This window comes from Alligator mississippiensis, chromosome 4 (assembly GCF_030867095.1).
Source record: "Alligator mississippiensis isolate rAllMis1 chromosome 4, rAllMis1, whole genome shotgun sequence".
Taxonomy (NCBI): domain Eukaryota; kingdom Metazoa; phylum Chordata; order Crocodylia; family Alligatoridae; genus Alligator; species Alligator mississippiensis.
Window position 1 is genome coordinate 94,800,683 of NC_081827.1, and position 14,228 is coordinate 94,814,910.

At 42.1% G+C, this 14,228-nt stretch overlaps 1 protein-coding gene across 6 annotated transcripts in view; it reads right to left on the minus strand.

The window, feature by feature from the left end:
* CFAP54 (cilia and flagella associated protein 54) overlaps positions 1 to 14,228 on the minus strand; it is a 250,254-nt gene that overhangs the window by 40,785 nt on the left and 195,241 nt on the right. For all 6 annotated transcript variants that reach the window (XM_019480938.2, XM_019480941.2, XM_019480937.2 and 3 more), the window contains 6 exons: positions 13,894 to 14,032; positions 10,789 to 10,946; positions 10,231 to 10,416; positions 7,851 to 7,977; positions 2,812 to 2,967; positions 2,431 to 2,539 (listed from right to left, as the gene is read on the minus strand). In XM_019480938.2, coding sequence (XP_019336483.2) covers positions 2,431 to 2,539; positions 2,812 to 2,967; positions 7,851 to 7,977; positions 10,231 to 10,416; positions 10,789 to 10,946; positions 13,894 to 14,032 — 875 coding nt within the window. The remainder of the gene's footprint in view (positions 1 to 2,430; positions 2,540 to 2,811; positions 2,968 to 7,850; positions 7,978 to 10,230; positions 10,417 to 10,788; positions 10,947 to 13,893; positions 14,033 to 14,228) is intronic.

Here is a 14,228-nt window from a genome sequence, read left to right on the forward strand (position 1 = left end):
TGGCATATGAGGGTGTCAGCCTGTCCATGCTGATCAGCCCGGCCAGGTCAGGTGTGTCACGTTAATTTGTGTGTGTTTGTGTGTATGATTGATTTGGTGACTGGAGGAACCCAATCCCATTGAGATTGAGTCCTGCAAGATAGCTCCACTGGGGGTGAGGGCTTGCAGAAGGGAGAAACACAGCTCCGTATAGTAACACAAGCAGCACATTGACAGAATCACCAAGACCCTAGAAACTATCCCTAATAAATGAGCACACCCCAAAGTAATGGGCAAATTTGGTAACAGGTTGAAAGCACATTGTCCAAGTTTGCTGACACTAAGTTGTGGGGTGAGGTGGACACACTTGAAGGGAGAGAGAGGCTGCAACTAGATTTAGACAGACTACAAAAGTGGGCAGATAACAGAATAGGGTTCAACACAGACAAATGCAGGGTGCTGCACCTTGGGAGAAGGAATCCACAGCATACATACAGGCTGGGGAGTTCCCCTCTTGAAAGCACAGAGGCGGAAAGGGATCTTGGAGTCATTATTGACTCCAAGATGAACATGAGCCGCCAATGCCAGACCGCAGCCAGCAAGGCCAGCTATACCTTGTCATGCATCCGAAGATGCATCTTAAGACAGTCCAGAGAGGTGATACTCCCCCTTTATGCGACATTGGTCAGGCCGCAATTGGAGTACTGTGTCCAGTTCTGGGCGCCACACTTTAAAAAGGATGTGGCCAGCTTGGAGAGAGTTCAGAGGAGGGCCACCCACTTGGTGAGAGGGCAGCAGGACAGGCCCTATGAGGAGAGACTGAGGGACCTGAACCTATTCAGCCTCGGCAAGAGGAGGCTGAGGGGGGATGTGGTGGCTGCCTACAAACTCATCAGAGGAGATCATCAGCAAATAGGAAGAGCCCTATTCTTCCCAGCACCACCTGGGGTGATGAGGAACAATGGTCATAAGCTGATGGAGAATAGGTTTAGGTTAGAGATCAGAAGGCAATATTTTACAGTTAGGGTGGCCAGAATCTGGAACCAACTTCTTAGGAAAGTGGTCCTCGCCCCTACCTTGGGCAAATTCAAGAGGAGGTTGGATGATCACCTGTCTGGGGTCTTGTGAACCCAGCATTCATTCCTGCCCGTGGCTGGGGGCCAGGCTAGATGATCTGATCAGGACCCTCCTGACCCTAGCTACTATGAAACTATGAAACTACAAGTGTGGGGGTGTATGCATTGATGACTGTAGCATACTGGCTGTTACAGAGCATGGGGAAGAGAGTCATAAGGTATTTGTTAATGCTCACAGGGAGTTCTGAAAGCTGACTAACAGTCTTGTTCTTGATGGCAAAGCCAACCCCGTGAATGCACCACTCTTCAAGCGACTTTCCTCTCCTTTCCTTCCACCTCCTTTTTTCTTTCAGCTGGCCTTCACCTGCCTAGTGGGTCTCACTTCAGGCAGCAATATTGACGTCAAGTTCTTTAACTACTACAGCAGTTTCTTTCAGGACACTCACTGTCCAGGGAGTCCATGAGAGTGCGGACATTCCATGTGGCAAATTTCAGTACTTTATTTTGTTGGTTTCTGCTGCAGGTAGAGTGATCCCACTGGATGCAGCAATCCAGCCAGGGGAAGGTTGAGACAGCCTATGTTTAGGGCACCTTTTCTGGCCTCTTCCCAATTCAGGATGAGTAGAGGGGATCCTAAAGAGAACTGCACAGTTATGGCCACAGCTGCCAAACTGTACTTCTGTCACAGTAAGAGCAAAACAACGATCACACAACCATTGCCAACATGAAAATTTGTGACTAGTTACTCCCAGAGATCACTGATCCTGTCCCTACCACCACTCATTCATTGGTGCAGGACTTGGTTTCTGGGAGATGTTAACATCCTTGGGAGAGGCCTGCGCATGACATCTTTCAATGTGGGGAAGTTAGTGCCCAAGTGACAAACTTGACAGGAAGAAGCCCTGAATCAAGTGGCAAGGATGTCCAAGACAATTGGAGACCTCCATCCCACTGCAGCCCTCATCTGCCTTCACAGCTGCAGAGAACCATCAGGCCCTCAAGTACACCTATTCCACCTTTGGCGTCTTCAGGAGTTAGTCTGGAACCTCACCTCAAACCTGTTCATCAGGGGAGATCCTACCAGGAACACAAGACTCAAGACGACATAGCTGTGAGGGTCACTGGAACACAAGCCTCTCCACCATGACAGGGTTACAGCCCAAGGAAAGGACAAAGGTACATTGTTCTGTATTGGATAATTCATTCTATACAAAAATGTACGTTAAAGCCCTTAAAACATTTGTTTTCATACATTAAACTGTATCAGTATTTCTTTAATATTGAAATAGAAGAAAAATCTCCAAAATGTGGAGAAGTTTTTCCTTTGTATATGAAAAGCAGAAAATTATGAAAACTCATATACACAGTTACTTACTCAAAGTTTTGATCATTTTGCAGGCTCACTTTTATGGCATGCAACAGGGTCTTAGCAGCCAGTGGTGACTTATTGCTACCTGCTTCAATAATCTGTCGTTCTACCCTGCCTAAAAAAAAGAAGATACAGATACATAGATAAAGCATTTTTTGCAATAAGTTATTATTTTCTCTACATGACAACTTGTATTTTCCTACAGGAAAGTAAATTAATGTAAAGCCTTTGCCTTGCTGAAGAGAAAATAATGAGCAGATACTCAGTTCATTGAGGGAATAGTCCAATTCCAATGCACTTTTACAACAAATTGTTTCTTAAGGCCTTCTTAAGACATAAAAATATGTTGGAAATGTAGTCAAGTTATGCAACCAGGATTTTGCCCACCTTTCTGGAAAAAAATTTCAGCTTCCAGATCTAATTCTCTTGTTACAGATGTTGTACAAAGCTCCAACGCTGCTTCTAAATGCCTGAGAGCAGGTAACCATTGTAATGGATCTTCTCTTTTAGATGTGCAAGCTACTTCTTGAACTAACACATGTCCTAGAAAGAAAAATTTTAGACAGTACAATGTTTTACCAAAAATCAAGAACATTTTTTCTAAAAGGGAATTCATCCTTGCAATAAGGACTGTTATATAATATTGAATCACAAAAATCTAAATGGCTCATGGATACAAATACGTTTAATGCTATATAAAGAGCTGAGAAATCTTGGAGGCCTTTCAACACAATATAATGTTAACAGAAGCAAATCTAGGGGTCAGTCCAGTGGCTCAGCTGTACCCTCCCTTTGGTTCTGAAGCCAAAGTTTAAAACAAACAGTCTTGTATTGACAGCAATATTTCTATTCAGGCAGCAGTGACAGAAACAACTGACTTTATTGCTCACTATCTGATTCCTTCTAAATTATTCATTCCACAGGTGTTAACAAACCTCTCTTCTTTTTTAATGGTCTTAATGTTGCCCTAATAAAGCTAGTCTCTCTTCTGCAGTTCTGCTATCTGAGCTGCTCCTGATGAAGTAGCTGCTATTTCACAGCCCTGCAGACTGTTTTCAAAAGCATTAACTCAGGTGTGGAAATATTAACTCAGGTGAACGTAAGGTCAGGTGTGGAAATAACTTCCAGTGAAGCAATGGATGCACTGTCAAGATGCTCAAGAAGACATGATTTTATTTTATGAATTTGAAAAAGATATACATGTAATTCTAATTACTACAGGACTAAAGAAATAACATCTTTTGATTATTTTGCCTAGTTTCTTGTTTTCTAATATGTAATATATGATATAGCACTAGAATGCATATTCCATTCCCATAAAGTTGTATTTATTTTCTGCTTCAATCTTAAACTGAAAAATATAGACCTAAGCCCCCACCATATTAGTAAAGCTTCTGGTTTCTTTTTACTTGGAGAAAAATGTGTTGTACTATATGCAATGATACACCACACCATCTGCCCCCTGTTTTCAAAATCATAGATGGGCCAATGAATGTTAACTAGATTTGCACAAACCATCTTGAGTGGCTTAGTTTACTTGGGAAACATGAATGAGGCAAAACCTATTCTCTAGTTCTATATAAAGGCCAATCTTCCAAGAACCTCCAAACCATAATGTCCCTTCAGATTTGAAGACTTCTTTGATATTTCCCCATGATTTACTCAGCACTCTACAAGGCTCACCTGGTCTCCTGCTCATAATATTGATTCAGAAGGAAAAAACTGATCAAATTAAATAATTTTTGCTACATAATTTAAACGGTGTCAGCTGTGAAAGATTTTGGTGGGTAAGTCATTAGATGTTGGGTTTTTAACTTCAGTGGCCGCATCTACACAAGATGCTGTGGCACCGTAGCATCTGTTGGCAAAAACTGTGATGCTGCCACTACGATACCGTAGCAATGCACTCCCTTGTTATAACACGTTGCTATGGCAATGTAGAGTCCAAAAATAACCATGCGCAGCCAGCACAGTGCAGTACAGGCTGTTACTGTGATGTCTTTTAGTACTTCCAAAAGGAAACACTAAATGACGGTGCAGGAACAAAGGCCCAGTATGGCCACATGTAAACACGACCAGTTTTGCTTCTTCTAAATATCCACAGAAGAACCTTTGGGATGCAGTTTTTATGAAGAAAAAGAAAAAGAAAGCTAGAGCTCCTTGGATTATATCAGCTTCATTTCACATTGTCAACACAAAAATATACATTTAGCCCTAAGAACAATATTTAGTATCACACACCGGCAGTTAAACCACCAAATACCTCTTGAATCAACAAGACTACATTTTTTCTCTCCCAAAGTGCAGAAACAGTATAATTTCTTAGACATAATACCACTGTGAGTAAAAGAAAAGACTTTGATTTATCCTCACTACAAACCGTATACAAGTTTCCCTCGCTTTATGTGGGTTCTGTATGTGCGAATTTGCCCTTATGCGATGACCCTTTTTATACCAAAAATCTGTTGTATGTGAGGTAAATTCACTCTTATGCGATTGGTGTGGTGGAAGCCTGCAGTCAGCTGCTTTGTGCAGTGCATTGTGGGAGTGATGTGCACCAGAATAGAGTCTCCTGTGTGGATCTGTGCTCCTTGCTTGTTGTCTGCGACACGTCTCTGTAGTTACTATCCCCATTATGGTAACGCTCAAGACCACCCTGTGCTTCCATGTACTGTCTGCTGTTGGTGAATACCAAAATTGTCTTCTAAAAGTGGTAGAAATGGGTCTGGGGGTTAGTACAGTCAAGGTCTTGGAACATATCCCTATCTGTTACATTGTAAAGTGGGTTCCCTTTATGTGAATTCAAGTTTTCCAGGAACGCATGTACAGCATAAAGCAAGGGAAAACCTGTACTGATATTTCTAGTCTATTATGATTCAGACACAATACTATAAGAAGATTAATAGGAAGGATAGAGAAATAACTTTGTTTAAAAGTAACTATGAATATCTTGACTTTTAAATATGTGGGTGTTTTTGTGCAACAAAAATGGTCTAATCATATAATTTCAACTTAATTTGAACTTTAAACGGATATTAACATTTTTTGTCTGAGAATACCCAGCACATTTCCAAATAATTTACAAACTATAAACTACATTAGCTAAAAGAGAAATTTTTGAGAAAATTAATCAGGAGCACATCTGCAATGGGCCAGCAGGGGACTTTATGCTTTGGGGCAATCAACATGGGTTCATTAGAGGCAGGCCTGTCAGACCAACCTGGTGGCCTTCTATGACCAGGTCACAAAAGCCTTGGATGCAGGTGTCGCGGTGGACATAGTCTTTCTGGACTTTAGGAAGGCCTTTGACACTGTCTCTCACCCCATCCTCATTAAAAAATTAGGCGTCTGTGGTGTCAACGCCTACACAGTCAGATGGGTCGCAAAATTGGCTGGAGGGCCGCACCCAGAGAGTGGTGGTGGACAGGTCATTTTCGGCCTGGAGAGATGTGGGCAGTGAGGTTCCCCAGGGCTCGGTCCTCGGGCCTGCACTGTTCAATATCTTCATCGGCGATTTGGACGAGGGGGTGAAAAGCACCTTGTTCAAGTTCGCAGATGACACTAAGATGTGGGGAGAAGTGAGCATGCTAGAAGAGAGCGAAAGGCTACAACCAGATTGACAGGTTACAGAGGTGGGCAGAGGTGAGAACAGGATGGGTTTCAATACAGACGAGTGCAAGATGCTGCACCTGGGGAGGAAGAACCAGCAGCATACCTACAGGCTGGGAAACTCCCTTCTCATCAGCACAGAGGCAGAAAAGGATCTTGGAATCACCAAGATGAACATGGGCCACCAATGTGGGGACGCGGTCAGGAAGGCTAACCACATCTTGTCATGCATCCACAGATGCATCATGAGCAGGTCCAAGGAGATGATCCTCCCCCTCTATGCAACATTGGTCAGGCTGCAGCTGGAGTACTGCACCCAGTTCTGGGCACCACACTTCAGGAGGGATGTGGACAGCATTGAGAGAGTCCAGAGGAGGGCCACTCACATTATCAGGGGGCAGCAGGGCAGGCCCTATGAGGAGAGGCTATGGGACCTGAACCTGCTCAGCCTCCACAAAAGAAGGCTGAGAGGGGATTTGATGGCTGCCTATAAACTTATTAGGGGAGGTCAATGGGGAATAGGGGAAGCGCTGTTTACTAAGGCGCCCCAGGGAGTGACTAGGAACAATGAATGTAAACTAGTTGAGGGTGGATTTAGGTTAGATATTAGGAAGAAATTTTTCACAGTAAGGGTGGCCAGGATCTGGAATGGGCTTCAAAGAGAGGTGGTGCTATCACCTAGCTTGGAGGTCTTCAAGAGGAGGCTAGATAGTCACCTGGCTGGGGTCATCTGACCTCAGTCCTCTTTCCTGCCAGGGGCAGGGGTTGGACACGATGATCCATTGTGGTCCCTTCCGACTCTACAATCTATGAATCTATGAAACTTGCTAAGGGGGACCAGCAGGCAATGGGAGAGTCCCTGTTCCCCTGAGCACTACCAGGGGTAACAAGGAACAACGGCCATGAGTTGACAGATTAGATTCAGGCTAAATATCAGGATACACTACTTCAATGTCAGGGCAGCTAGGAACTGGAACCAACTTCCAAGGGAAGTGGTGCTTGCCCCTACCCTGGGGATCTTCAAAAGGAGGCTAGACATCCACTTAGCTGGGGTCATTTGACCCCAGCTTCCTTTCCTGCCCATGGCAGGGGGTCAGACTAGATGATCTGCTTAGGTTCCTTCCGACCCTACCAACTATGAAACCAACTATGAAAGTAAAAGAACTTATTTTTTCATTAATAGCTCATACACAGCATTGGACATGGACATTATAACATATAACTGAGAGGGAGAACAACCTGGTCAATATTATTCCCTGCTCTTTGATATATTTGCTTAGTTATAGTATTTGTTCTCAGAGATTACTGCTCAGAGGGTTTTACACCCTAGAGACTAGGAACAAACATAGTCAATTCTCATAAAATCAGTACTATGCATGTCACTCAGCAGGGTATTGTCAACTTCTACTTGGAAAGAATATAACATTAATTTAAAAATTACACATTACACTAGGTAATGCTATACACAGTACTCAGCAAAGCAAAATAAATGGATATGTGGAAGCAAATTATATGGAATGCAGTAACATGAATTGTATAAAAATATAAGGTTCGTGTAACAAATGAATGTGTTTAAATTGTTATAACCATGGTACCTTGCTTGGGTAGTCTTTTTTGTTTGTTTGTTTTGCTGTCTGCAACATCTGTATCTATTGAAGATTTCAGAAGGAAATATTTCTCTTACATTTTTACAACCTCTTAATGAAAAAAATTGATACAATTCACACATTTCCAGCATATTTCTATTAGTTGGAAATTATTTTTTTTCAAATATTCATCAGAAATGTTACTGAAACAATGCACTTGATTTTTCTTACCAATTCTCATTTTGACTTTTGCTAGTAAGTTGATATGTGGCAAGAACAAATTTTTCAGAGGTAGCACTGGACTTGTCAATATAGTATCATCATGCTGCTGTTCCACTGATTCTCCAAGGGTGAACATCTATTAAAAGCATGTTTTATAAATCAAATTATTCACCAATAAAGCTAACCACACACATTCATTTTATGCACACCCCAAAAGTCCCCATTCTGTACATTGTGAAGCCAAGCCCTTACATGCCCTAGGAGCCCCACTGACTTCTTTAGTATTCTTTCATAAGAAACGCTGAAAGGCTTAATACTCCTGAACTGCTGGCTTAATTTTGACTGTTCTCTCTATAGATAAACAGGGACTTTTATGTCAGGTACTCAATGGCTGAGGGAAAAGCTGAAGAGTTCCTAATCATGCCTGGAAAACTTGGGCTCTGAAACCGGATAATGGCTATGGAGGCAAAATCCCACAAATGAGGAAGTCATCAAGAGACAGAACCCATTTGCTGCTCTGCTTCTGGAGATGGATCACTGATGCTTTTAAGTGATTTTTAAAAAACTCTTAAAGCCAATGAGAGGCCAAAGAGGAAAGCACAAAACTGCCATAAAGACAAAGCAAAGGGAACATACAGTTAACTGTAGGTCTACTGAGGTGTAACGAGTAGGAAAGCTAAAAGGAAGAAGTGATCCATGTCATCTTTGACACCCTTGGGGACATAAAAAATCTAAAAGTTTCAGCTTCTGCATGCCTGCAAGGAAGGAAGGAATTTCATCTGCAAATGCTTCATTTTCAATCCTATCCAAGAAAATGGCAGAAAACACTAAAGGACATATCTGCTTCCAGATGACAAAGAAAACAAATAGTATACTGTAAACTTCTGTGCCAAGTTGTATGTCTTTAGATGATTTTGATTGTATTTATGTTGAAATTCTTATGTTGGACCATTATCTTTACAAAGTATGATCTTGCAAATACCTATAGCTACTAAGTACTGCTATTTCATACAGATGTCCTGATTTAAGCAATCTCAAATTAAGAACCCAAATTGACATTTTCAAACCTGTCTACTTTAAGTTGGGCACCTAAATCTATCATTAGGTACCTAATGAGATGGCTCAGAAGCGTTTAGGACTAACATTTTTACTTCCATGCCCACCATGCAAGTTCAGCACTCTGAATACCAAACTTAACACTTCAGTCCAAGCACTTAGTCACTCCAGAATGCAAATGGGTATTAGAAAAAGCAGACTATTTCAGTCAATATCTTATCTTTGAGGACTCTGTTGGGCTAGGTACAGACATTCAAAAAGCCTGAGCCTGAATTGATTCAATCTTTGCAGGTTAGTTTAACCTGCAAAGCTTGAACCAATTTGGAAATGGATAGACAAGTCCCTTTCCATTCAAGAAATGCAGTTCATGCACCTGTTGATGATGCTGAGCTTTTCAATATCCCTCTCCCTGTCTGCAAACCTGATAGGACTGCAAACCAGCAAGGGGGCTGATAAAACCACAGTGTTATCAGCCCATTAGCAAACCATTGTGTTACCAGCTAAACAGCAAAACAAAAGCCTCTTGCGTTAGTTCAAGCTCTTCTTAAACAGCTTTTTCCCAGGAAGCTGCTCTATTGATTAGCTCCAAAACGCCCTAAGCATATACTGTTCTGTCTGCCTTTGTCCTGTCTGCCTGTCCCAGTGAAATTGGAGACACATACACAGATACCTCTCAGCATTAGCTAGCATACCACATGCCTAGGGTCAGTGGGGCTGGGGTCCATGCTGTGGGAGAGGGGAAGGAGGGAGAGGGAAATCCCTGCTTGAGTAGAGAGCGGCAAGGGAAGCCAGGCAGACCTTATTATGCCTTCAGTCTCCCCTGGAGCTTACGCTAGGGAGGAGAGGGACAGGGTTAGCCTGTTCTTTGGAGGAGACAGCACAGCCTAGCCCAGCCCAGTTGCAAAGCATATGGGTTGCTGGGGGACTCTGGTTTAACTTAAACCAGGAAGGGGTCTGGGACAGACGTTGCATACCCGGGTTTGACCCAAATCAGTTAAGTCTGAAACTACATTCAACTAGGTTTATCTTAAACCAGTTTCAGCCATTTTGAAACTGGTTTATGTGCACTGAACTTATGTTCTGTTACAGGTTTAAACCAGTTTCTGATCACTTAAACTGGTTTATGTGTAATGTCTGTCCCTAGTCTTGGAGATCAGTGAGAAAGGCCAATTCTAGCTACTGTGTAATCTGAGAGAAGCTCAATAGATAGTTTAACAAGCATGCCCACTACTTATGAGCTGTTAAAATAGTTTTCATAATGTGACAAATGAAAAGAGCACAAAGGGTTTGCAAATGCTGTGAAACGAATGTAACTCATCAACATAGCACTCACCTGCTTAACAGTAAGTTTGTGTGCCAGAATTAACAAATTTAATGGTTCATTTGTGGAAGAGTGATACTCTTTGTCATCCTCTGTATGTACTGCCAGTATGTCAGCAAGCAGAATCATACTTCTCACAAGTGTTAAAGCAGCTTGAGGGGAAATCAATGTTTCCTTTTGGAGCAAACTGATTATGTCCTATTTGAACACATATAATGTAAACCAAGTTAACCAACGTTATAGTTCATTTATAAGGACTCTTAATAAAGAATACAAATGTATGCTTACAGTCACAGGATTTAAGAGGCATTAGATTATTTTAAGCTTATTCAGTTGCCAATCCTCCAAAATTAACCTTACACCCCTTCCCTCCCAGACCTCTCCGATCCCATTCATGATCCTTTGGCCACAAAGCTTCAAGAGTCACCTATACATCCCCAGTCTTCTTTCACTTCATAAATCCTCTTCATACCACATGAACCCTAAATTCCCAGTCATCCTGGCAACTATTTCATTTGCACAAATGAAAAAAAAGAGTTAATAAAACTGATTCTTTGTTTGTATTCAAACCTGCAAACGAGGCTTAATGTCTGCCACTGGACGTCTTTCATGCAGGTCAAGTATAACAGCTTGCATCATCATTTCAGCTTGCGTATTGATGTCACCGAAGGCCTCAGCCTCTATTATTACTTCATTTATCAGGCTTACACATTGACTCATGTCATTTGCTAAAAGAAGGAAGGAGATTAATAATAAAAATAAAATAAAAAACAATTTTACAGTACCATTTCCTTCCATTGTTAAAGGTCACTGTGAAAAATTCCTGTAGAAGTGGCATAAAGGGATTCCATGTTTATTGTTTCACAGTTTTTCTTTTAATCAAATTTGTTCAGTTCACAAGAAAAAACATTTTGACTTCAAACAGTATTGCAAGTACACTCAACTGAGCTGTAGACTAGGGAGGTATCAATCCAAAGAATACAGATACTACAATTCAATGATATTCTCAATCATACCTGTGTAATACCATTATCATCTTCAAAATATGCTCTCAAAAGTATTACTTAGAGCAGAATTAGGCTCAGAAGCCCATGATGGCAACAATTATATTTAAATTAGAAATACCCCATTTCAGAGTTGATGTTGGGCTTGTAAGACTATAAGTAAGAACAACATCTTTTTATCTGTAAACTGAGCAAATTCAATCTGGATCAATGTTACAAGCCCTTGACAATATTTGTATAACTATTTTTCAGGGTGGAAGCAGAGGTTAATATACACTTGTTAAATTCCTAATTTTAACTTGTACATGTATATATAAAGCAACATTAACAGTAATACACATCATAATAGCGTAACCAAAGAAATATTAACTAACAAGCTCATCTATAAAACATAGGAAATCTGTGCAATTAGCAGCATCAAGTATTGTTATAGTTTCATAGTTGGTAGGGTCGGAAGGGACCTGAGCAGATCATCAAGTCCGACCCCCTGTCATGGGCAGGAAAGAATGCTGTGGTCAAATGACCCTGGCTAGGTAATCATCTAGCCTCCTTCTGAAGACCCCCAGGGTAAGAGCAAGCACCACTTCCCTTGGAAGTTGGTTCCAGATCCTAGCCACCCTGACTGTGAAGTAGTGCATCCTGATGTCTAGCCTGAACATTCTCTCAGTCAACTTATGGCCATTATTCCTAGTTACTCCTGGTAGTGCTCAGGGGAACAGGGACTCTCCCGTTCCCCGCTGGTCCCCCCTGGTAAATTTATAGACAGCCACCAGATCCCCTCTCAGCCTTCTTTTGTGGAGGCTGAACAGGTTCAGGTCCTGTAGCCTCTCTTCATAGGGCCTGCCCTCCTGCCCCCTGATAATGCAAGTGGCCCTCCTCTGGACCCTCTCGATGCTGTCCACATCCCTCCTGAGTGTGGCACCCAGAACTGGGCACAGTACTCCAACTGCGGCCTGACCAATGTTGCATAGAGGGGGAGGATCACCCCCTTGGACCTGCTCGTGAAGCATCTGTGGATGCATGACAAGGTGCAGTTAGCCTTACTGACTGCATACTCACATTGGAGGCCCATGTTCATCTTAGAATCAATAATGACACCAAGATCCTTTTCTGCCTTTGTGCTGACTAGAAGGGAGTTCCCCAGCCTATAAGTATGCTGCTGGTTCTTTCTCCCTAGGTGCGGTACCTTGCACTTGTTAGTATTGAATCCCATCCTATTCTCCCCTCCCTTCCATCGGGTGTATGCCTCCTTTTTAGCTTTCAGACATTCCTGAATGCCTTTGGTGAGCCATGGGGGCTTTTGAGCACTCTTGCCCCCACTGACTCACGTTGCGACTGTCACCCTTTGGGCTCAGAGGATCATCTCCTTAAGGAACAACACTCATCTTACCCCACCAACTCCCCTGCCCTCCAGGACCTCAGTGCCCTCCCAACTAATCTCCTTAACTCATTGAAATTGCCCCTCCTGAAGTCCAGGGCTGCTGCCTTACAGCAGGCCTTTGACACCCTCTGCTGGATGGTGAATTCCAGTAGACAATGATGGTTGAGAACCCGCAGTCCCCTCACCAGGTCATTGCCTGTGGCCAGGACCAGGTCCAGCAAGGCATTTCCCCTGGTGGGACTGCATACCTCCTGGGTTAGGTGGAAGTCCTGTACCTATATGAGAGGTCAGACCTAGTTGACTGCTCCTCCCAGCAGATGTCCGGGTAGTTTAGGTCACCCATGATGACCATGTCCCTTGACCTAACTGCCTCCGCATGCTGACCTGAGAATTCCCAGTCCAGCTCTTCCCCCGGTTGGGTGGTCGATAGTAGACACCCACCGTTAAGTCCCTTTCCCCTCGACCCCCTTGTATTCTAACCCAGATCACTTCAGTCTGCCCCTCCTCTGACCCCGTGCTGTTTGTTGAGGATGTGCATTATGCTCAAACACATGGAAATAAAAGAAACAGGATGAGAATGTTTTTATTTATGAACAACATATACTATCAGCAAGGCAAAGTATTTGAGCTTTGTTAAAAACAGAGATATGCAGCAGCAATAATCTTTTAATGATAAACATTCCTATTCAATTTATATGTATTAAAATATATCAATTTTTATAGCATACTTGATTCATCAAAATGTAATGACCATTACACGTAAGCATTTGTTTAATGGCTTGTGATTTATATCCTATAGGGATGACTGAACTCAGAATGTTTTCTTGGATTTACTGGATTAATTCAATGTAAATGCTTGTTTACTGATAATGTTGCAGGGGTTTGGGTTGTAGCCATGTTGGTCTAAGGACATAGGCAGACAAGGTTCCTTGGGTGAATTTGATATCTTTTATTAGACCAACCCAAATGGTTGGAGAATAGTTATTAAGCAAGCTTTCGGGTTCAAAAACCCTTCGTCAGGCTAAGGAAGTTTCAGCTGCTGAAACTTGCTTAGCCTGACGAAGGGTTTTTGAACCCGAAAGCTTGCTTAATAACTATTCTCCAACCATTTGGGTTGGTCTAATAAAAGATATCAAATTCACCCAAGGAACCCTGTCTGCCTATGTTTACTGATAATCAATTATAAGTTTGAACACAAATATTTTTGTATTTGTATTGCAATACTGCCCAAAGGTCCCAAATTGGTATCATTTTCCCAATCAAAATCTCTAAAAGCAAAGACAACAGTACCTTTCACATCACTAATGCCACGTATCTGTGCCATTACTGCAGTCACTAACGCCATGCGGCATTTCAACCACAGATGCGCATTCAGGTGCTCTCGTGCCACCATGCCATCAGGAAGCTGAGTATCTTTACCATAATAATCCTAATAGTTTCCAAAAAAGAAATTAAAATGTTAATGTATAAATAAACTACTTTAATATAAACAATGCAGAACAGTTTGTATTTAAGCTGATATATTTGTTAATATGATAGAAATTAAAATAATACGAACATAATAAAAAAGCCAGCATAGTTATGAGCAGGGATCTGGGTTCTCCATTTCCCATGTAAAAACAGAG